We start from the raw sequence: 24,093 nt of genomic DNA, 5'->3' as shown, positions 1-24,093 counted from the left end.
CAATCCCTTTTTCTGCATAATGAAAGATAATTAAATGATATTTTGAAATCTTATAAACTTTATTTTTGTGGTTAAAGTATTTTCCATAAAACATATTTTGTGAAGCATATTTTGTAGTTAAAGCATATTATTAAAACTTAAAAAGTAAAAAAAAATGAAATATTTAAAGAATGATTTTAGTGAAAAAAATATATCAGTCATCAAAATAATACAGATCTTCTATGACAAAAAAATAAAAGGCCCAAGGCCATTGTTAAAAGTCCTAATGGCTCAACAAACTTTATCACATAAAAGTCAAAATTCAATAAAATAAAAAAAATGTCAAAAGCCCTTTCTACTATGGATAATAATGAGTACAGCAATTTTTTATTTTTAGTTAAACGATAATATTAGCATTATTATGATAACTGAAAAAAAAATCTTTACCTTTTAGTGCATTTTAAATAAATACAGTTTTAAATTTATTTTTAAGAAAGATATTTGATCAAATAAACTTTATTTTTATGTGTAATGTTGAAGCAGAGGCTTATCTGAATTCCAGAAGTGTATGAGAGTAATTGAACCAATATGTAACAGTGCATGTAAATATGGGATTCTGATGAATATATTATTACCAGAAAAAAATATTAATTCTAAATTTATTCATAATTATAATCACATTTTTATTAGCTGCATCAGTAAATCAAATTTCCCTTTTTCTTCCCAGTATATAGTGAGAAGAAAATGGGAATAATATTTGTGCCTAAGAAGTTGTTCATTAACTTAACAAACTAATTTTTTTTAGAATTTCATCCATAGATTTTATTTTGTGCTAATTAATTTTTGCTGTTTTAAGTAGGAATTCTTTTATAATTACTACTATTTTCATGCCTTGTAACAATAAAAATAAGACAACCAATTACAACTCTTGTTTGGTGCATGTCTGTAACTGTTATGGTATTAAGGAAAATATCTTTCTTTCTTCAAACCAGTAGTGCTTGACCCTAATGGACACTAAGTAATAAATTTGGCACAAACTAAATCTAGTCAAAAAAAAAAATCTAGATTTTAAATAAAATAGGCATTCCTTGCTGTATCTGCCATGTTTATTTACTACTCCCAATAATTATTCAATATTACTTTAAGTAATTTAATTATTAAAAAATATATAAAATTTTACCATATAATTTAGTAAAGTAGTAATGCAAATAAATTAATCAGCACCTAATTAAAGTTAGTAAAACGAAAGTGCTGGCTGAGATAAATAGATCTGACTCATATATACAAGTATATTCAGACAGTTATTTAGATGTATCAATCATTAAGATGTTTTCTGTTTAATTTAAATGATAATCAAGGTTTGCGTTAAATTCATTTAATGCAACTGATATTTACATTTTTCAGATCTGTAATGAGAAAATTAATTTGTGATTCACAATGCTTGCATAAATTAATAATGAGCTACTTTCATTTCATACAGATTAATTATTATCAACTGCTTATAATAATATTTGATAAAAACTTAAAATATATATATATAAATCTTCATTTGTACTTTATAACTAAAATTCATTGTACTTTATTATTTCACATAAATGAAATTAAGTGAATAGTAAACATAATTTTTTTTTTTTTACTGACCACAACAGAAGAAAAATGTAAATGATATAAGACTTGCTACAGGCAGCCATACTATGGAAGACACATCTTGACCTGATGAATCCAAGAAATAAAATAAACCAAGTAGAGCCTAAAGATGACAAAAATTATGTGGTTATATTATTACATAGTGTAATACATTTTATAAAGTAAATATTTTTATTAATATATAGATCTGACATAAAAATAAAAATGAAAATGAAAAATTAAGTTTTTAACAAAATTACTTTCAAAGAAGTAATATTATTATTCCTTACACTTTCATAATGAAAACATTGTACCAACATCAAATTGACAAACAATTAAATAAAGTAGTGGAGCTTTTAAAATCTTAAAACTTTTTAATCTGTGTTCTGGTTATCGAAATAGTATAGATATCAGTTACAGATTATTTTATGTTTATTATTATTGTTGTGTAAAGATTGTCGTCAATCCAATATATGGCAATAGCAAATGAAATCAGTTTCAAAAAATACAAAAGTAATTTGACATTAAAGCATTTTTGTAAATTCTTATTGTTTTTTTAAAAAGAGGTCAGTTGTCTTAAATGACTTCGGTTTAAGTATTCGGATAAGGAAACATAATAATTCATATAAACAAAATGCCTCAGATAATATATATAAATAGTTCAATAATATGAGAACTTCTAATTCTGTTATTTAAAAATACAGAAGAAACACATAATCAAGTCAAGACGCCAAAATAATTTTTTTTTTTGGGGAAATCAAATGATACATGATATGGCTCACAGACTACAACACAATTACATTGATACCTAATCTCTGTGTACTATCTAGCATTATTGATGAGGTTCACACCCTAATCTGTTTGATAACTACATGTGACACTTTTATTTTGAAATTATACTACAGCAAAACATGTTGATAGTTTTGTAAAAATTCAACAGTTTTTCTATTTAGCCTCATGCCAGCTAACCCTGAGAAAATTTTATTGATTTTATCTTACACTCTGTAATGGGGAATTTCAATTTGAATCAGAAGTAATTATATCTTTGAATGGTCTTCATTCAAGCAGCATCACAGCACAGCTATGACAAAATGCAGTTTATGTGATACTAAATTCTCTTACATTAGATTAATTACTACTGTTAGCAACAATAACAAATAAATAATGTGTAGTGATAATAATTAATAATTTTACTCTAAAATTATTAAATGATTCACTTTTAAATTACATGAAAATTATTGTTGTCCTGGAGAATCTTTTGTTGTTAAATATGTAGCTGCTCTTCAGTGGAGTTAATGGTAAAATAAACAATAAAAAAGTACCTACAATAAAGTTTATCTCTTGTTAAATCATTTATCTTAACAAAAACCTTTCTTTGTTATGGTTCTCTTGTTACTGAAAATTAGAAACCCCTAATTGTTGATAATAAATATTTCATCAAACATAATGGAGCATACTCAGCCACAAATTCAAAGAAAACATTCAGGCATAATATACATGAAAATCAACCTTTGAAAATCATTTCACAAAAGCAAGATACTCAAACGAAGATATTAACTACATTTCTCAAATTTTACGCATAATATAATAAAATAATTTATAAAGAATAAAAGTCGACTTCAAAAAATGGTAGTACTAAAAAGTTACAAATAATAATATTTTTATTTATTAACTAAAGTAAAAGTATTTACAACAAATAACTATTTTTGAAGTTTGTGACAGCCAACACAAATTAAATATAAGTTATGTAAAGTTAATACCTCAACCAACTGCTAAATGGGATTCCACATGTAAAATGGGATCTCAAGAGCATATAAGAGAAAGCGTTTCATGATCATACCTCATCTTGAGTTCGCTAAGGCATATATACTTGGTGATATAAATATTACTTATTCTTAAATACTTGGTATCTATTCTCATAGATACTTGGTATTCTTATATCATATTTTACTGTTGTATTATATTTTGTAGATATCATTTTATTGTAGTAAAACTTGTATTACCAATTTTGCATTGTTTGAAGTAGAATTTGTTACACAGATGATAATTTTTTTCTGTTTAATTTGTGTTGGCTGGCACTGATTTCAAAAATAGTTATTTGTTGTAAATACTTTTACTTTAGTTAATAAGTAAAAATATAATTAGTCATAACTTTTTAATATTATTATTTTTTGAAGTATTATTATTTTTATTAAATGCACTGCTTAAATGAAACAGCGATATTTAAAGGAAAGTTGCCAAAAAAGGAATGATCATTTACGGGAAAATAGAGAAAGAAATGCCATGAATATTTCCACAGAGGCTTCTCAACAACGAGAATGTAAACTCTCACAAATGAGAATGTAAAACAGTTGATTTTTATGGAATGAAAGTCTAGAGTGTCAAGCTCATCATGTCAGTATAATACACAAACATTTGTCAAACGTAACGCAAGAGCAATGTTCCCACCACCTCAGCTTGATATACAAGGAAGGAAAGTTACTAGAAGCTGTACTCATAAAATTTGATGATGAGACTATTAGTCTTAGAATGAAAGATGTTGATGCTTGCATAGCTATTTCACCAGTTTGTACAAAATTCTAAATGACAATAGGATATGGAGGTGTTGAGCACAGAATGCTACCTCTAATATTACCTGGTCTGTAACTGTTCACAAATTGCAGGATTTAACTGTTGACAGGGTAGTGATAGACCTTGGGAAGAAAAATTTTTTCAAGGGGCAGATTTATGTCACTCTTAATCAAGTTAAATCTCTTAGTTGAGTTGTTCTGGAGTTTAGAGGAGAGTAGCCAAGAAAGAAAGGAATGATTGTTTAAGGAAGAAAAATAGAGAAAAAATACCATGAACATTTTCATGGAGACCAAACAACGATAATATAGAATATTATTATTAATATCCTAGTCATACAGGGAACAGAACAGCATGGTAATATTGTGAATGGTCAGCAGCTAAGAGTGTCGAGGTGTTCAGTTTTTTTTTTTGGTATTTTTCCTAAGATTATCATCAGATTTGATTAAAATTTATATCAGACCATTCATTCAAAAAATATACCTTTTGATTAAAAAAAAAAAAATGATCAAAATCAGTTTACTAATGTCAGAGGTAATACGAAAAATACATTTGTAGTCAAATTGATAACCTCCTCCTTTATTGAAGTCTGTTAAAAAATATGAAAAGCAAGATTTCAATACATTTGAACAAAATGAAATGTAATAAGAATTAAATCTGATCAAACTACATTGTAAATGAATGCAACATAGATCATATGTATAAAATAAAACTGTATATAATTCTGATTACATACTAAAAGGTGTTTCCTAATCTTTTTGAGGCAGCTGCTACTAGTAGCATTAGTGTTGCCATTAACTTCACTTAAAAGGAGCTGCATAATTAACTCTGAATGGCCTTCAAAAATAATCATTTCAATATAATTTGAATGTGAGTGGTTCATAATTTTAGTTGTCATATTTTATCATACTATTCAACAAAAGTAATTTATATTACTACATATAATATTTACACATACTATTTAATTACTGCATAATAACTACATTAGTAGGTACTATGTCTACTGGAAATACATTATTTACCTCTACTCATCTATTGCTGCTGCATAAAAATATGAACCCTTCACAAGCCTACATCTTCCATCAACTCTCATATAGACATTCAAGTTGGTCTAGACTTCTGGCACATATTAATATCTAACTAGCTTGCAGTTTATTATATTTCCCACATCTTTCAATTTATTACTTTTTTAAATATTTATAGCAATTCCTTAACAAGACTATTATAAATAAATAGAGTTTATATTAAATAAATAAAGATTATAAAATGTTATAAATTTTATTTTCTGATAGTTTAGTAATATTTTATATAGATCATATAAAAAAAAACATCCTCCTTAATTTTTGTTTATTTAGTTGTGATTAATGAGATAAATTATAAATGTAAAAGCACAAGTTATAAGATAAAAAATGGATGTGATTAAAATCAATATTTAGGCCTCCATTCATATTTAACTGAACAGTGTTTGTTGTATCACTTTCTCAGTCATAGCTAAAAATACAGTGCAGTTCGTATTACTTATTACTAAAAAAAAAATCATATATATGAAAAACAAAATCAAAACATTCAGAATGAACAAAACACCTACGTTTAATTATTTGATATCAAATATAATTAGAATTTCTTTTATAATAGAAATGGATTTGATAAAATAAATTCTGACCTGTGAAATTGAAGTGCCAAGAGCAGATATTAATAACGGAATTTTCAGTCCTAAATGACTTACAACAGCTGGTGTAAATAAAGAAGATATTGCTTGAACAGCACCTAGCATTATACTAGATAGAGTTGGTGAGATTACTTCAGTTGCTTTCTTAAATATTTGTTGTGTATAAAATTGTATGGCATTAATTCCTGTAAACTGTTGGAAAAACACCAAACCACATGTTATGAATAGCGCCTTTGAACCTCCTCTTGAATGTGTTATCTCAAATAACGATAGCTGTTCCTTTGAGTTATCCAGAAGTTCCTGTTGAAACCCAAATATTAATTACAATTTTCATCAAATATATGTTTCAGAAGCTAATTCTACATCCTAATTCATACCTTCTAATGGTGAAAAATTAATATTTACTGAAGAAAATTATTTACTAAATTGAATATTAATTTTTTCTCTATGGTAGCTACCAGCATGTCTAATTACAGCTACTAAACTCTACTTCTTTTGAAGTTGGTTAAAAATACAGTTGAATTGATAACCTCCTCCTTTTTTTAAGTTGGTTAAAAAACTGAATTTAGTAGTGTGTGAAAGATATCAAACTTGACTGGATTTGAACTCAGAACCTTTAGAATGGCATTGATAAGATAGAACAAGGTTGCCAGGCACTTTTAAGGATATCATTTAAGGTTCAAAATTTTTGAGTTTGTATGGTATGGTTACACACATTTATACTCACTATAGTCACTTCATTATAAAAAATAACTTCCATGATTTTAAGTAATCATTATAATGAAAAATTTTGTATTAAATACCATTTAACTTAGTATCATCAAAACACTGTCTTATAATGCACAGATTTTTTTCTTATAATAATTCCTACAAAAAAATCTTCTTGTATTATAGTAATTAGATGAAATTGTGTGATGAATGATGGATCAAACTCCAATCTGGAAATCAAAGGTGGGGCGTTTATACTACTAGCTTGACCTGCCAAGGGGATTAAACTGAATATTGCATCATTTAAACTTAAAAAAATCTGCATGTTAATAATGCACTCATTTGTAAATTAACTTTCATAAAAATTGTTGTTATTTTTATAGAATAGTGAGTTTTCTTGAATAGAATTAATACAATCAATCAACAGTGAAATTAATTTTTTTAATCATTTTTTTTTTTTACTAAATTTTATAAATTCTGACTAAAAACACAATTTTTCTACTCAGAATGAACTTTGACATCACAATTCCTTTTTTTCAATTTAATATAAAATATGATACTTTGTATAATAATTTTTAATGATATTATTAGTGATATTATATTTATTATAATATCTTTGTTTCTTTTTTAAATTACGTTAGAAAACAAATTCTAATAACTATTCAGAAAGAAATGTTCTAATAAAAATATTTTGCAATTTAATATGTAAAAATAACAACAAATGTGACATACTAATTAATTATTATAAAAAAATGCAAATTACTTCTTTCTTTATTAAAAATTAAAGGAAAGTCAGAAAAGGGCAAAAACAATATCACATGTATTAACATTCAACTAGGTTTTTGAGTGTTTCTGCTCTTTGAAGACTTGCCACATAAGATCACTGTACTCTCAAGACTGGTTACAATGAGTAATGATATACTGTCATCAGAAGAATTAAGATTATGGCAAAACTAATGTTTTATTATTAAAAAATAACCTGTTTTTTATTTAGTATTATTATCCTAACTGTGAAACACACTTCATTTTTGTATCAATGAACTTTTTTTTATAATTTTGTGATAAACTATATCAGTGAAAACTGATGCTGTGAACAGAAAATTACTTTTTATTAGCTTTAAGTTTTCAATTATTTAAATTTTTAATTTTGTAATTGCATAAGTGTAAAATCTGTACTCCAGTGATTGTCACTATATCACATCAAGAGATGCATATTTATTTTTGTTGAAATTCACAAACTAAATTATGGGCAATATCTATGAATACAGTAACTGCATACTCAATTTATTGCTACAGATGATTTGGCCTGAGAATTGGAATGTTGTTTTGATGTTGAAAGTGTACAACTAACTACAGAGAAGATTTACTTAGAGAGCATGTCACATGCTTTAACAGATCATAACAAGAGTAAGCAATCAGTTGTTGGCCTCATTATTGTTTCTAATTTGTATATCTGATAAAGTAATGAGCCTGTTATACAGTTTAAACATTAAGATATTACTTACCTTGAATCACATACCTATTGAATGATATCCAAATAGTATCTTAATATGTTAGCTAATCATCAAATATCTTTGCAGATAATTTTAGAAACACCTGTTTCTGTAATGTTAACTTCATTTTAGCTCATTTGGCTATTTCTTTTTCATTAAGTCGAACAACTAACATTTTTTTTTTTTCACTGATAGTTTGTTTCGATTTAAATAACCAGTATTATACACACATCTGTGCACATCATTTTTCATTATAAATAGGTAGATATTATAGATAATATAAAGCAGTTTTTATACTGTTCATAATGTAACAATATTGTATTATTTATTAATTATATGTAATTTATGTTTTATATGTAATTTTGTACTGTTTATTATGTTACTTGACCACAGCTAAGTAACAAGAGCAGTACAGTCATTTAGATTTAAATTTAGAATTTACATGTTGTAGGAAGCTAAGGTTTACCCAACAGGCATCTCAACCTCTAGTTTGGGCTTTGTATAACCCTTGGATAGCAAATAGATTCCTATTCCATAGGGAGAATCATTACTCTCTGAGTTTCAATAAAATAGCTGCTGTCTTACTGGTCACCAGAATGTACCAACCAACATTCCACAGCAAAAGGAAATAGGGTCCTACTGATGTAATACTTGAAGTACCGATCCAAGAAAGAGTGAATGAAGAATAATGTGAAAGGAGAATATGAGGGAAGAGGTAGTCTTAAGGGGTGATCATCAATCTACAGAGAGACTGTCTCAGGATAGTTTACTGTCATGCTCAGAACTAGAGAGAAGTACTTGGTAGTGAGTAATCTGCACATTATTAGTAAGAAAATCTTGTCGTTAGTGAATTTATTTTTTGTTAGTGAGTATTTTATTTTCCTGTTTTAGATATTTTTTCATTAAAATTTTCTTGATTATCATTCGTTGTCTGAAATGAGAAAGAATGAATTTATGGAATAAGAAAATGTAATACTCGTAGTCATATTTTTTAATTGTATAATTATATGAATGTTGACTAAGTTCATTAACAGCCAATGTTCTTATAAACAGGGCCAGCTAATGAACAAGCAAAATAGGTAACTGCTTTTATAGCATTGTTGTAGAAAACACTTCAGCAATATTTCAGATTTATAAAGTAAATTTGTACCATGTAGGATTGGATGGTAAACTTTAAAATTTGTTTGCTTAGAACCTGTAGTAGGTCCTGACTCATGCATAATAAATTACTTTTTATACAGGCTTTTCTTTATTTCTTCAGTATTAAAACATGATAAATCATGACAGTATGCTCTGTAATTTCTGTATGTATTCTTATAAACTTTACATTTAAATAAATAAAATAACTTACATTAATGATGTTAGATGTGAGTTCAGAAAATGAACTCACCTAATTTTGTAGAGATTGCTTTCTACATCAAGCTCTTATCATTAACAAATTGATTTAATACATATATTGATTTGAATAAATCATTACATGTAATGTTATTGACACTTTTTTAGTTTTCAGTAAATCCTCTTAATATGTCAACTATGACAAAGACCTTAATTCTGTACTATGTAGTTTTTCAGTAGAGTTTTTAATATAATACATTAGAATTTTTAATAGCATGATGAAATGTGATAATACTTTAAAATTATTAAATATTTAATGATTCACAAAATATTGTAACTTTTTCTTCGATAGAAACTTTTGGAATTGGCTCTGAAATGCTCTACAGAAGATAATGTTCCGGTGTTTTGTAAAAGAGCTGTTTAATATTTAAGAATTTTAAAATGTATTGTATCTAATTAAATTTAACATAGTTATAGAATTCACTGGGGTTAAATAAAAATTTAATAATTTTAAAAAGTAAATAATTGAGAAAGTACATTGATGAGATTGTAATCTTGAAAGTGCTTGCTTCAGTTGGAGCTGAGTTCATAGTTCTTATGTGAAAGTAATAACAGGGATTATTTTATTTATTTAATCATAAAATGATGTAATAAAGAGTGAAACATGTGAAGTTACTCTTACCTTATTGATTCATTCTGTATTTTTGAATGAATTATGCAATTTTACAGGTATAATTATCATTTCTGTTCTTAAGTATCACTATATCACTGAATTTAATATTACATGAAAAGCTTTGATCATGTAATGTAGTGCTTTATGTATCAATTTTTGTTTTTTAACATTCATGACAAGGATGCAATTTTTTAGTCACTGTTATTATAACATAAGACAAGAACTGATGGTGAGGTACTTTCAAAGATATGTTATTCTTTAAAAAAACAAAAAAAATGAATTCAATAGTGTAAAAATATCTTTCTTGTATTTTACTTCTTAGATGGACAAACATGGCATTAATAAAATATTTGCAAGAATTATACATATAATTAGTAGTCACTGTATGTATATATATATATATATATATATATATATATGTATACATACATGCTTAATTTCTGATGGTGCAGTATTCTGGTGCCTCTATTTCAATGTGCTGAATCTTGTATAGAGCAATTTGCAAAATCTTATAAAACAATAGTTAGATTTAAAATGGCCAGATTGCCATCTGAATTTTACTCTAGCTGCTATTGAACTAATACTAGCAATATTGCCAATTTAATTAATTGCATTAAAATTCAGTTATTTAAAAAAGAATTCAGCTATGTGGTCATTAATTGTGCAAAATTGTGGAGTGATTTTGACATGTTCTGTTCTAAATCTCACCTACTCAATCATGCAGTTGTACATTTTTGCACAAAATAATTGCTTTAAACAGCAGAAGGGTATTTTTATTCTTAAGTCTGTTTACAATAATCATAATTTTTTTTTTATTTAGCTTTAATCATTTAGGGAGCCTTTTATTACTGCAGTGTATTCACAAGTATTCATGAACTTTATACTCGTATAGGTAAACTATAAATTATGATTCAAGATGTGGTTTTTTGTCACTGGCTGTGATGGGAGGTATGACACTACAGATTTTAAAAAATAACCACTTAGTATAATATATAACTTACTATTATATAACTCTTATATGCAAAGTGTTTTGTTACAAAGTGTATTATTTAAGATCTTATTAGTCAATACAGGGTTTAAAAAACTTACATAATTTATTATCAACTAAACAACTCTGTTGTAGGTAAAAAGAGATAAGAACAAGAACTAAAATGCAGAATTTAACTTAGTATATATACCAACATCAACCTCTTAAGCAAAAAACCGAACTTTAGCAGAGAATGAAGAAGCAAGATCACTGATGCAGAGTTGCAATTCTGTAAGAGAGTTGTTGGAACACAAGACAAGACTGAGTGAGAAATATTACGAATAACATTAATTGAGAAATAAAAGATAAACTATTAGAGGATTTTGACAAAAGGCAACTTGCATGATATTGTGTAGTGGTAAGAATGAATAGTTATAAGAATAAAAATGAGAGGATGCTGAAATGAGTACTGGAAATTAAATCAGATAAAAAGAGACAAAAGGGAGATTAAGAATGAATTTTGAAACAAAAAACATTCATGGAAAGGGAGGTAATGAGGTTAGAGAAGCAAAAAGAATAGAAAAAATAATATAAGTTGGCTGGATATTCTTCTGATGCTGCAAGGTACATTAAGAGTTTTAAGACAAAGAAATACAAAATGATGAAATATTTAATTAATATTTAATATAAATGATACATTATTTTTTACTGACAAGTGAATGGGACAATAATAAAGAAATATTATCAATTAAACAACTAAATAACAATATTGAGATGTTTTGGGTGGGATATACTTATTATTATTTAGAATAGCATTTTTCTATCAAAATTTATTTTGAAATTCCACCAGTTCTAATTTCTATATTTTGTGTGAAAAATGAAAAGAATTTGCATGAAAATTGTTACTAAAACCACTTCTTTAACATAAACTAAAGTGAAAACTACCTTTCTGTACTTGAAGTAACTATCAGTTTTTTAACTGTCTGGTTGTTTTACAATGAGTACTACACTATATTGTCCGGTCAGAAGGATTATAATTATAATAAGTTTACAAAGTGACTGATGATGGTTTATAATATTGATAAGTATTTTTTTGACAGAAAAGAGTGACAGCATATTGGCCAGTCAATGTACCCAGACTTAGGAGTATGACAGGATCATCTTATTTTTAATTCTTACGTACAACTCCGTGGAGCTTGACTTGATTAATGAACTGTCTTGTACGCCTTGCATTCTGTACCTTAGATCATCCACAAGTGCCACTTGCTGAAGAGATAAGTGCGTGCTGTAGACATCATCGTTGTTCTCTACAACACCAATGTAAATTTGTCAGTCGGAGTTCCAGAAAGTTTCACCACTTAGCCTAATCTAGTGATGACAAAGGCATTAGAGTGAAACACAGTAGCCAAATCTTTGTTTATAAGTGAAATATAACTATTGCTAACTGCACATGCACTGCACTGCAGCATCAACAACACTTTTCATAGCAGTTTGTTCTTCAACAAAACTGTTTCTTATCCTATGTAATGTTTTTTTAGAAAAAAAGAATCCTAAATAGAAGTGTAGACTACACAAGAAAAGAAATATTCATTTAAAATAGTAAATTATTAACTATATGTAATCAAATACATAAACAAAAATTTTAATTTAAATTTAAAAAAATACATATGCAGATGGTCATATTTAATACTTCATCTTAAAATTATGATCAGTGAACTAACACTCTAGAAATACTAAAACATACATATATAAAATTGCAGTATGTATTTCAACATGACTTATGTATATCTAATAAAATTATAAAAGAAGATTATCTTATTTATTTTCTACATTGTGATGTATTATACTTCTTATGAAAATCAAAAAATGGTTAACTAACTATAGGTGCATGAGAAGTTTGTTATGTTAACAAAAAGGTGTTAATATGTTGACAAATAACTGCAATATTTTTAAAAAAATATCAAAACACATTTCATCTAAGTTTGTTTTTAAAGTAATTAATTTTTAGTCATAACCTGGCATTAATTTGATGTTAGTAGAAATATTTACTTAATCTACTTAGAGAATTATCCGAATCATTATGCTGTAACCTATTTCATTGACAGGTTGTGATCCAACTACCTATCTCTTAGTATTTAAAATAAGGTCAGTTATTTTTAATCTAAAACACATCTTTTTATTAATTTTTTTTATCATTATCTATTAATCTCAGTCCTTAAAGAATATGCTGTGTTAAATAAGCAGTCACATCCTGTATATAAAAGATGTGTGTACAGTTTGCAAACAACATGAAATTTGCAATGGAAAGGTATTGATGGCTTTAACATTTGTCAGTGCATGAGCAACATTAAATAAAAGGTGAAAATGACATATGAAATTTGCCTGAATTATTTTGATTTGTACTACATGTGCTGATAGTGCACTCATATGCCACTCGTCATAGTCTTGACTTAGAATTTATGCATGCAATAAAGCTGACTGAGAATCATTACCTGAATTTCAATTAGTTCTTTCTCAATATAATCTTCAGGAACACCCCCCCGTAACCATCGCAATGTTTTTATTGTTTCTTCTCGCCTTCCTTTAGCTAAAAGATGATGAGGTGATTCTGGCATCCATAAAAATATCACCAAAAAGACTGATGGCATTATGATACAAACAAATATTAAATTGCGGTATGATAAATATGGACCGGCCGCATATGCAGTTACAAATCCGGCTGCAAGGAAAAGTTCATTGAGAGAACAAAGCGCTCCACGCAGGTCATCCTGGAACAGATGAATGAGAAGAAGAAACTTGTAACTTACTTTAAAAAAATATACCATTATCTTAAGAACTATTAATGTAACATTACATTACTTATGTAATTATCAACAGGAGGTTACTGTTATTGTATGTGTAAATATAGTTTATGGTAAAAGTTTATAAGTACATAAGGTAATGTTAAGAAGATTTTAAAATTCAGAAAAGAATGAATCATTATTTGTGAACCCTGTACAGTTCTAGAAACTAATTTACAGGTTATTTCCATTTTGTATTTATGAAAATTTATAATGGCTATATTCACTGAAATGTTTAATTTATTTAAAATGAATATTATCATGTTATCTACAGAAAAGGAGCAATTGCTGAAATAAAAGTATATATAAGATACCACTTACTAGGCTGATGGACTGAATTTGCTGTTAAATAGTTTAAACAATTTTAATAGGAGAAAAGGTATAAAACGTTTTTCTAGACAATCATGCAGAGGTAATATGCTGCAGAATTCTAATGAATCTATGCTGGTTTTCTATTATTGTATTAATCTGTTGTAAATTAATTTCTCTAATATCTTTAAAAAAAATTAACAGAAATACTTCTAATTACAAATTATTTTTTTATTTCTTTTTTTAAACAACTGATAAAACGTAAGTCATTTTTTGTTCATCCAAAACTACACCATTGGTTGTAGTGAAGTTGGGGATCTTTGTATTACTAACTTCTGAAGCGTTTATTGAAGGTAAATACAGACTATAAATACTGGTGCATCTATTAAATTATGATTAAGGTTAATAGAATGTCTAAAATTATAATTTTTTTTCTGCCCATCTCTCATGATATAAAATAATCATTAAATATATTAGCAACCTCAAGAGGATCACTCACTCTTAACCTTCATTAAGCAGTATCATTTAATTTAACTTATCCTTAGCTAAATTTTAATGTGAATCCATTAATCACATTTCATACGTCTTCAGTAACATTAGGAGATTTATTTTACTTATTACTAATACTTACTTCTATGAAATATGGATTTGGAAATCCTTATAATAATTGCGATATTCATTAAATATGTCTTTTAACTTCTTGTTATTTTTTACATTTAAGATAACGTTCTTGAAAAGGCTTAATTTCTTTTTACAGACTACAATATACTTTTATTATTGGCATAAACCCAGTTACTTTCCTTCTAATTCGTGATTTTTTTGTTTGCTGCAAGTTCAGTGCGCTCTATCGCGAGCGGGTGGCGAGTTGGAACACTCGGCAAGAGGAGGTCATATTGTACGCATCGGATGGACGTCGCCTTTCCCTTTAACGGGTCATATCAAAATTGTCTAATGCATACCTATAATTAGTTTTGTGTTGTCTTTATAGTATGTTTAATAGTTTATTGTTTGTAAATTAAATATTAGTTGATTCACGCATCCAGTGATTAATTACCACACCTATACAGTCCACTTAGACATTTATGTTATGATCATCCAACTATTATAGTAAATTTGCCATTGCAAAATAATGTAAAATCTATTTGAAAAATTGACAGTATTTTTTTTTTTTTTTGTCTTCAGTCATTTGACTGGTTTGATGCAGCTCTCCAAGATTCCCTATCTAGTGCTAGTCGTTTCATTTCAGTATACCCTCTACATCCTACATCCCTAACAATTTGTTTTACATATTCCAAACGTGGCCTGCCTACACAATTTTTCCCTTCTACCTGTCCTTCCAAAATTAAAGCGACTATTCCAGGATGCCTTAGTATGTGGCCTATAAGTCTGTCTCTTCTTTTAACTATATTTTTCCAAATGCTTCTTTCTTCATCTATTTGCCGCAATACCTCCTCATTTGTCACTTTATCCACCCATCTGATTTTTAACATTCTCCTATAGCACCACATTTCAAAAGCTTCTAACAGTATATTATTTAGTATTAAATTATTATGTGTCATTTGCTACCATTTATTTATTTATTACCATTATTTACCATTTATTTATTTTATTATTAAATCATTAATATACGTTATGATACCAATAATTAATTACCCTTAATTATTCAGTATTTCCTACTCCATATTATCTAGCATATGAATTAATTTTAGTATGTTGTTGATAATATCTCTACCAGTTCAATATTTCTTTTTTGACATTATTATACTCTTGTGTGTGTAAATTACTAACCATACCACACAGTCAAGTGCAATTGCAAGTTTTAACTTCAGAGGGAAGCATATTTATGATAACATGGTCAAAACATGTTTCACTTCCTCCCACTCACTAGTCAGTACATTAATAAAAAAAGAAACTCTTAAATCATTAAAATAGTGACATAAATAGTCACAAACTAACACACATTACTCATGCCATTGATTGTGACTGAAACGACATCTTGCTTCTCCAAAGAACTACTAGAACTATTTTCCCTCAAATAACAAGAATTGAAATTGGTGATATTTGAATTATTCTTAAAAATATGATCTAGTATTAAAAAAAGGAATGAAAACCTATCAGAAGAAGAACTTCACATATTTTTACCCTCCAAAGAGCTCACGCCCCTAAGTCTTCCAACAAAAATTTAAAAAAATTTTCCTTTCAAAAAATGTTTTTTAAAATTATTCAAAAAGTTCAGTCCTTGTCCTCCAAGGACTTCTCTATTAATCTAAAATTTAATGTTTAGGAATTACCCCTTCTTTCTCAAAGTACCATGCTTCTTAGTGGTTCTTCAAAGTATAAAAGCTTTCAAGAATTGTTAAGAAGTACAATTAAGGGATCATTTCAAAATTATATTATGAAGAATTGCCATCCTATAAAAATTTTCCTATTGAAAGATGCAATTTGTTTTAGTTACGGTGCATGATTAACATCCTATGTAAATTTTATTAAACCTGATGGTATTATAACCTGATGTTATATAATTAGTAAAAATTAAATTATAAAAATAGGACATTAATGGGGGATGTTATTAGAACTTTTTTAAATTGCTTAGATGAGAATAGGAATGTATATACAGAAGTTTAATTTTCTCTTATAGATTTCAAGAATTATTAATTTTCTCAAATATGTTTTATGCTAATTGAGAAGCACATCAAACATAACTGGATAACACTAAAGAAAGGGGGGTTGCAAGGAGAACAGAGATAAGATTGAGCTTTTTCCTTTCTCCAAAAATAAAAACTTTGCCAAAAAAGAATGTGAAAACATCAAAATATTTGATTTTCATAATTTTAAGGTTCCCTGATTTCATTGATATTTTTGTAGTTTTTATAAGCAATTGAAAAATGATGGAAATTGAAAATAAAATTTGAATATTTTAAAAGTTCTTATTTTTATTTATTTTGTAACAAAGGGTCTTAGAGAATCTAAGAACGTTATTTGTACTTTCAGAACATATTTGTGATTTTAAGATTTGTTGAAGAGCTATTTTATTACTTTTTTATGTGCTATTTGGATAGACAGCTGATGAGGATCACCGTAAAAATTCATTAAAACAAATAGGTTTTTTTTTAAAGTAATGTACGTTATTAATGTCCATAGAAAGCAATCTTTACCATGATACTATGACTATTTATAGATAATTTTGTGGTAAAAAAAAATAAGTTTATGATAAACCAGGAATTTGTAAAGTAGAATGTAGGTTTCATAACACAGAAAGTTATACATATACAAAAATGTAAAAAAATTCCTGGTTTATCATAAACTTATTTTTTTTTACCACAAAATTATCTATAAATAGTCATAGTATCATGGTAAAGATTGCTTTCTATGGACATTAATAACGTACATTACTTTAAAAAAAAACCTATTTGTTTTAATGAATTTTTGTATATGTATAGCTTTCTGTGTTATGAAACCTACATTCTACTTTACATTTCGCAGATAGAGAAAAGAAAGAAGAATGAATGAATGTTTTATTTTTCTCCAAATAAGGTTGGGCTCAATGTCTTTTGACATTGAGCCCAACCTTATTTGGAGACTTATTAGAGACTTAATCAGACCCTATATTTAAATAAAAAGCTTGCACTGGCAAAAGTATTAAAATACAATTTTATATTTTTCTTTTAAATTCTTGATGGATGTAACATTTGTTGTTTATTTATTATGCTGCGCTTAATACTTGCTGACTGAAAACAAATAATTAGTTGTGTTTTACATCTTTGAAATAATTCTGGTGCAAGTTGTTACACAAGTCTTATCAATTTAAGAAAACAATTCACATTAAACAATCTATTTTTCTGGTTTTTAAAATTTTAAATGTTTAAGAGGTAAGCCACAAATGTTCATTGTTTAGCCTTTAATTATTTTAGGCAGCAATAAAAAGGTGAAGCATATGAACTATAGTGTTAAGGATATATTTGCTTATGCATTTAGAGGAAAGATGGATTGTTAGTTGTCTCATGCTAATATCACAGTATGTAACAGTAGAAGCATAAAAGGGAAAAGATAAGGGAAATAGATTACTTAACTTTTATTTTTAAAAATTATAATCATTACTTGAGAGTGGATGAGACAAAGGGATTGACATATTGATGTGCTGTTACTGGAAAAGTTGGGGAAGCTAGATAATATACATTAAATTCTATTAAATAAACCACCTAGTATAGAATATTGAGATAAGACATAGCTCTTACCTTAACTTTTTATGAAAGTACATTTGTGGGATCCCGCACCCTCAATCATGGTTGAAATAATTCCACTATTTCATAATAAAAATACTAAACTAACGATAATTGCATATTAATTTACATGAGTGCTGTTATCTGTTGCAGTTTTTGTAAGAACATGTCCCTTAAACATTGTCTGATGGTTTATTAAATTGACTTTTTTTTTGTTTTTATATATGTAAATTTTATCTAATATATCTAATTTTATGTCATTTTTAATATCAGAAATAGAATTTCTGTTGTTTATTAAGTGGTCTGCCATGTTATATAAACCTAATTTATTATTTTTGTAATTTCTATAATGTTCAAAAAATCTATTTTTAAAAATAATATATTTATATAGGAAAGATAAAAGATGCTATTTATATAGGAAAATATTTGTTTTTCCTGTGATGCTATTTATAAAGAAAAACCAAACCAAATGTTTCTCCTGTATAAGTAGCATCACAATCAATACATTTGATTTTATAAATTCCACTGTTTGTTTATTTTATTATTATTTTATAAAAAAAATATTTTATTATGTGGTGATTAGGTTTGTATACTGGTTTAAATATTTATTTATTGATATTTTTAGTAATGTTTTCAATGATATTATTAATATATAAATGCCTTATGTATATTTTTTCACTCTTTTTGTCTTATTACGTATTGTTTGTAATTAGTAAAGATGAGATAAAATTAAACATATTAGGAAAATATTACACAAATAAATAAAAACAAAATTTTAATTTGTAAACATGATATATACACATGATATTATATTACAACTTGATATTATATATATATATATATATGAGTGTGTGTGTTTATAAATACATAAAGATTACTTTGCAAAGACTGCAAGCATTACTGTACTATTATCCAAATAAGTCACTCAAGCCAAAGCTGTAGCAAGGTAAAAATCATGAAAAGGATAGAAAAGAAGGTAGAAGAAAATATGTAAGAAGACCTTGAGAAATGAATAAGGATCAGACTGCAACTGAATGGTTAAAGTTGTTTCAGGAAGAATGGTGGTAAATAGATAAATTATGTTTTTTTTACATAATAGAAAAAGCATTCAAATGAGAGAACTGCAGCCCACTGATGAAGGTGTTGTTAAAAGATGTGGAAATTGACTTGAAAGATCAAAGATTTTTTAAGTGTTTAATTAGGTCAGAAAGTAGTAGTGAGAGTAGATAAAAGGAAACAAAAAATGTGAATGTCAGTATAGAAATAAGACATGGATATTTCAAATTCACCACCACTCTTAAATATATATATATATATATATATATATATATATATATAAAGAAGGAGCTGAAAAAGAAGGAGGGTGAATGGCTGATTTTTTTGAGTCTTGGGGGTGCATTGATGTTGAGAAGGAGCACTCCTTAACGACCAATAAATACGAAGAAATGCTAGAATTGAGATTCTATCTCTGTGTAACTAGCAAATTCTACTCCTGTTGGGGATGGATCAAGGCAAGTTTTCAGTCCCTTTAAAGCTGGAAACTTTCAGCTAAGGGAAGGAAATCTCTCACAGAAAACCCTGGTTCTCCAGGTTGGGTATTTATGCGTTGGGCCAACAACTCTCTCTTTTTCTGTTTAACCTCCATAACCACCGTAAGGTATTACTTCAGAGGATGATATGTATGAGTGTAAATGAAGTTTAGTCTTGTACAGTCTCAGATTGGCCATTCCTGAGACGTTTGGTTAATTGAATCTCAACCACCAAAGAGCACATATCCATGATGTAGTATTCAAATCCATACAAGGACCATCAGAAAAAATTTCAATGTTACAAAACAGTTAGTAGTCTTGGAAATTAGACTGGATAAAAAGGGTACAAAAATATTGAATAAACATTTATGATCTGGATCTTGGAATATCAGAATGTTGAATTCTTCTGGAGCAATTACTATTCTAGAAGCAGGAACTCTGAAATTATAGAATGGATGTGGTGGCACTTCAGAAGATCAGGTGGGAGGAATAGGGAATACATAAGGGTAAATACTACACCATGTTTCACAGTGGAACAGGATCAAGAAGAGGACAGTTTGGAACAGGAGTAGCAGTTAAAAACAGTTTAATTCAGAATGTTATCAAATGTGAGTCATTTAATTAAAGATATACTACATCAGGATGAGGGGAGTGTTCAGGGATATAATTGTTCTTCAATACGCGCCCCAACTGAAGTTAGGGAGGAGTATGATAAGGACATATTCTATGCCAGGAAAGCCTACAGTGTGGTATAAAGGTGGTTGTAGGTGATGTGAACGCAAAAACAGGTATGATCTAGACTAGTGAAGCATGTGGGAAGTACAGCCTGCATAAGAACACAAACAACAATGGCCAAAGTTTGATGGCATTTGCAGAGGCAAACATAATGTTAGTAATGAGCACTATGTTCTTACACAAAAGTTTTCATTTAGGGACTTGGAAGACCCCTGATGCAAGTTATGAAAGTCAAATTGATCACTTATTAGTAGACAGAAGGCATGCACGTGGAATAGAGGATATGAATAAAATAAGAGGAACGGAGGTGTGTAGTGACCATTATCTAGTGTTGATTAACATGAGACAGAGGGTAAGCAGGTTAGTTATCAAAAGAAATGGGATGAAAAAGTGCAATATAGATATTAAGATACTGGGAAGTGAGGAGAGGAGGAGGAATTATGAACTACAGCTAAAAACAACTTACTTGAATGATCAACAGGAGGAGATGGATTTTGGATTTGGAGAGACATTGGAAATGTTTAAGGGATGGTGTATTAAAAACTGCTGAGTGTCATTTAAAAGTGGATGGGAATCAGAAACAGAACAAGGTGTGTTTCAATGAGAAACATTGGGAACCTGTTAAGAAAAAAAAAGAATTCTAGCAGATAGTGCTGGCAAGTAAAGGCCAGGAGGATGAAAAGGAATATAAAATGGTTTGTAGAGAGACACAGTATATAATCAGAAGAGAGAAGCTTAAATTTATAAATGGATAGCTGGTTAAGGCAGAAAAGGATAGGAGCAAGAACAGCTGTCGTGACTTTTGTAGAGCTACAAGATTGTTTAGGAAAGGTTATACGAGGTCTGTAAATATAGTAATGAGACTGGTTCAGAAAAACTTTTTATTTACAATCCAGTTATACATGGAGTCTATCACCTTTGAAATAGTTCCCTTGGGAACCCACACAATGCTTTTAATGGTTTTCCCACTCTTATAGCAGCGTTGGAACTCAGAAACCAGAATATCCTTCAGATTTTCAGTTACATTTTTTAATGTTTTCTACTGTACCAAAATGGTGTCCTTTGAGGTGTTTTTTTAAAGTTAGGAACAGGAAAAAGTCGCAGGGACTCAAGTCAGGTGAAAAAGGTGGTTGAGGAACTACAGGAATCTTTTTCTTTGACAAAAACTCATTAATTGAGAGTGCAGTGTAACAAGAATGCATTGTCATGATGCAGCATCCAGTTATATTTGATGGCTGGTCTCACACGGGCAACTCTTTTCCGCAGTCTTTCAAGAATTTTTTGGTAAACATATTGATTTACAATCTGTTCTGAAAGCAAAAACTCCTTATGGACAATGCCATTACTATCGAAGAAACAAATTAGCATGATTTTGATTTTTGATTTGCTCATTTTTGCTTTTTTGGGAAATGGTGAGTTTGAAATGTGCCCCTTGTTTTTTTTTTTTTCTGGGTCGTACTCAAATATCCAAGATTCATCACCAGTAATAACATTTTTTTAGAAAATCAGGATCGGTTTCAATTCTCGTGGAAGATCGTGGCACACTTCCACACTGTGGTTTTTATGTTCAACAGTGAGATCTTTTGGGACCAATTTGCACAAACTTTTTTCATGTCCAATTTGTTTGTCAAAATTTGATGGACTCAAATTTTATATAGTTCAAATTCAATTGTTTTGTAATCATTCTGACAGTTTATCGCTGGTCTTATTGTATCAAGTCTCTGATTCACTCAACATTGTTATCACTTTTTGACGTTAACAGTCTTCCAGAGCACAGATCATCTGCAACAGATTCCTGGCCATCTGAAAATGGTTTAAACCACCTAAAAACTTGGGCTCATAACAGAGCATCATCTCCACAGCCCCTTTTTTCAATTTCGAAAAAGTTTCAGTAGCATTCTCACCAAGTTTAACACAAAACTTGACTGCATAACATTGTTCATAATTAGTATCACTCATTTTTGTAATGCACAACAAAAACTCGTTTCACAAAAATTTTGTTTTGTCACATGGCAACAACAGACTAAAAATATTAATATTAAATATTAAAAAACTAATATAAATCAGCTGTTTATATAACCATATGTTTACTAGTAACTTTACAGTATTGCTACTTTAGCTGCCAAAAATAGTCTCATTACTTTATTTATAGACCTCGTACACCATGCCTAGGGATGATGGTTGACAAAAGGGGCAAGGTAGTGACTGATGAGGGGGAGGAACTCAACTTATGAAGAAATTACTTCTAGGAGCTGCTCAATAATTCTGTGGAAGAAGAGAGAGAGAACAGAAGAGTGATATTTGAGGATCCTCAATATCTGGTGGAAGATCCAAGAGAAAATCATAAGTATTTCACTCAAAAGGATTCAAAAAAAAAAAGCTGAGACTGATAACATAAGGGCAGAGCTACTAAAATATGGCTGTGAGACATGTGTAGATGCTGTATATAGGATGATGAATCAACGTGTGGAGAAAGTAGAAGGTGCCTCAGGTGTGGAGAGAATCCATAATACGAGTATATCCATTATGTAACAAAGGAAGTCAGAAGGAATGAATTACAGATAAATGTCATTCCTATGCAGTACATTTAGGTCTTATCTAAACTACTCTCTTACATTGAGGAATACCTAAGACAACATCAGGCAAGTTTCTACACAAGCAGGTGTTGATCAGATATTTGTGCACAGACAGATGATTGAGAAGATGTAGATATATAACAAAGAAGTCTGTTGTGTGTTTGCGGATTTCATGAAGCATACGACAGTGTAGATAGAGGAAAGCCTTTTAAGATTATGGAGGAAACAGGAATACTGGATAAGTTAGTTATAGTTGTCAGATTGTGCATTGAGAATTCAGTGTGTAAAGTGAGGGTGGATGAGAAAGAAACAGGCTGTTTTGAGGTGGAAACTAGAGTCAAGTATGGAGATTGTATTTCTCCCACTCACTTTAATCTGTCATTGGAAAAGGCAATAAAGAAGGTTGCAGCAGTGAGTAGAAGAGTAATACTGGCATTTGCAGATGATGTGGTGATGGTGAGAGAGAATGAGGTGGAGCTTGAGAAGTTGGTTGTGGGGAAGGCATAGCAGGTTGGACTTCAGGTTAATCCGGAGAAAACAGAGTACATCATGATAGTAAGGGCAGAGGGAGGTACTGATGGTTCTGTTAGGATTGGGGACATGACAATAAAGAAGGAAGAATCTTTCAAATATTTGGGAAGCATAGTGAATTGGAATAATGACATGGAGGAGGAGATATAGGCACATATTAAAAGTGCTGACAGATGTTTTTAAACTTAGGGTGTGCCGGTCTCTGTGACGCAAGTGATAGCTCCTCTGCCTTTCATCTGGAGGTCCCGGGTTTGAATCCTGGTCAAGCATGGCATTTTCACACACACTACAAATCATTCATCTCATCCTATGAAGTGCAATATCTGTCGGTGGTC

The 24,093-nt window shown here is 28.8% G+C and overlaps 1 protein-coding gene across 2 annotated transcripts in view; it reads right to left on the bottom strand.

Annotated features, from left to right (window-relative positions):
• The window catches only part of LOC142334351 (facilitated trehalose transporter Tret1-like), a 104,162-nt gene that overhangs the window by 7,505 nt on the left and 72,564 nt on the right, over positions 1 to 24,093 (bottom strand). For both annotated transcript variants that reach the window (XM_075382326.1, XM_075382327.1), the window contains exons 4-6: positions 13,511 to 13,786; positions 5,837 to 6,142; positions 1,621 to 1,729 (exon numbers count right to left, since the gene is read on the bottom strand). In XM_075382326.1, the coding sequence (XP_075238441.1) occupies positions 1,621 to 1,729; positions 5,837 to 6,142; positions 13,511 to 13,786 (691 nt within the window). The remainder of the gene's footprint in view (positions 1 to 1,620; positions 1,730 to 5,836; positions 6,143 to 13,510; positions 13,787 to 24,093) is intronic.

The sequence above is a fragment of the Lycorma delicatula genome, chromosome 1 (assembly GCF_047948215.1).
Source record: "Lycorma delicatula isolate Av1 chromosome 1, ASM4794821v1, whole genome shotgun sequence".
Classification (NCBI taxonomy): domain Eukaryota; kingdom Metazoa; phylum Arthropoda; class Insecta; order Hemiptera; family Fulgoridae; genus Lycorma; species Lycorma delicatula.
This window is presented reverse-complemented; position numbering and strand designations above follow the sequence as displayed.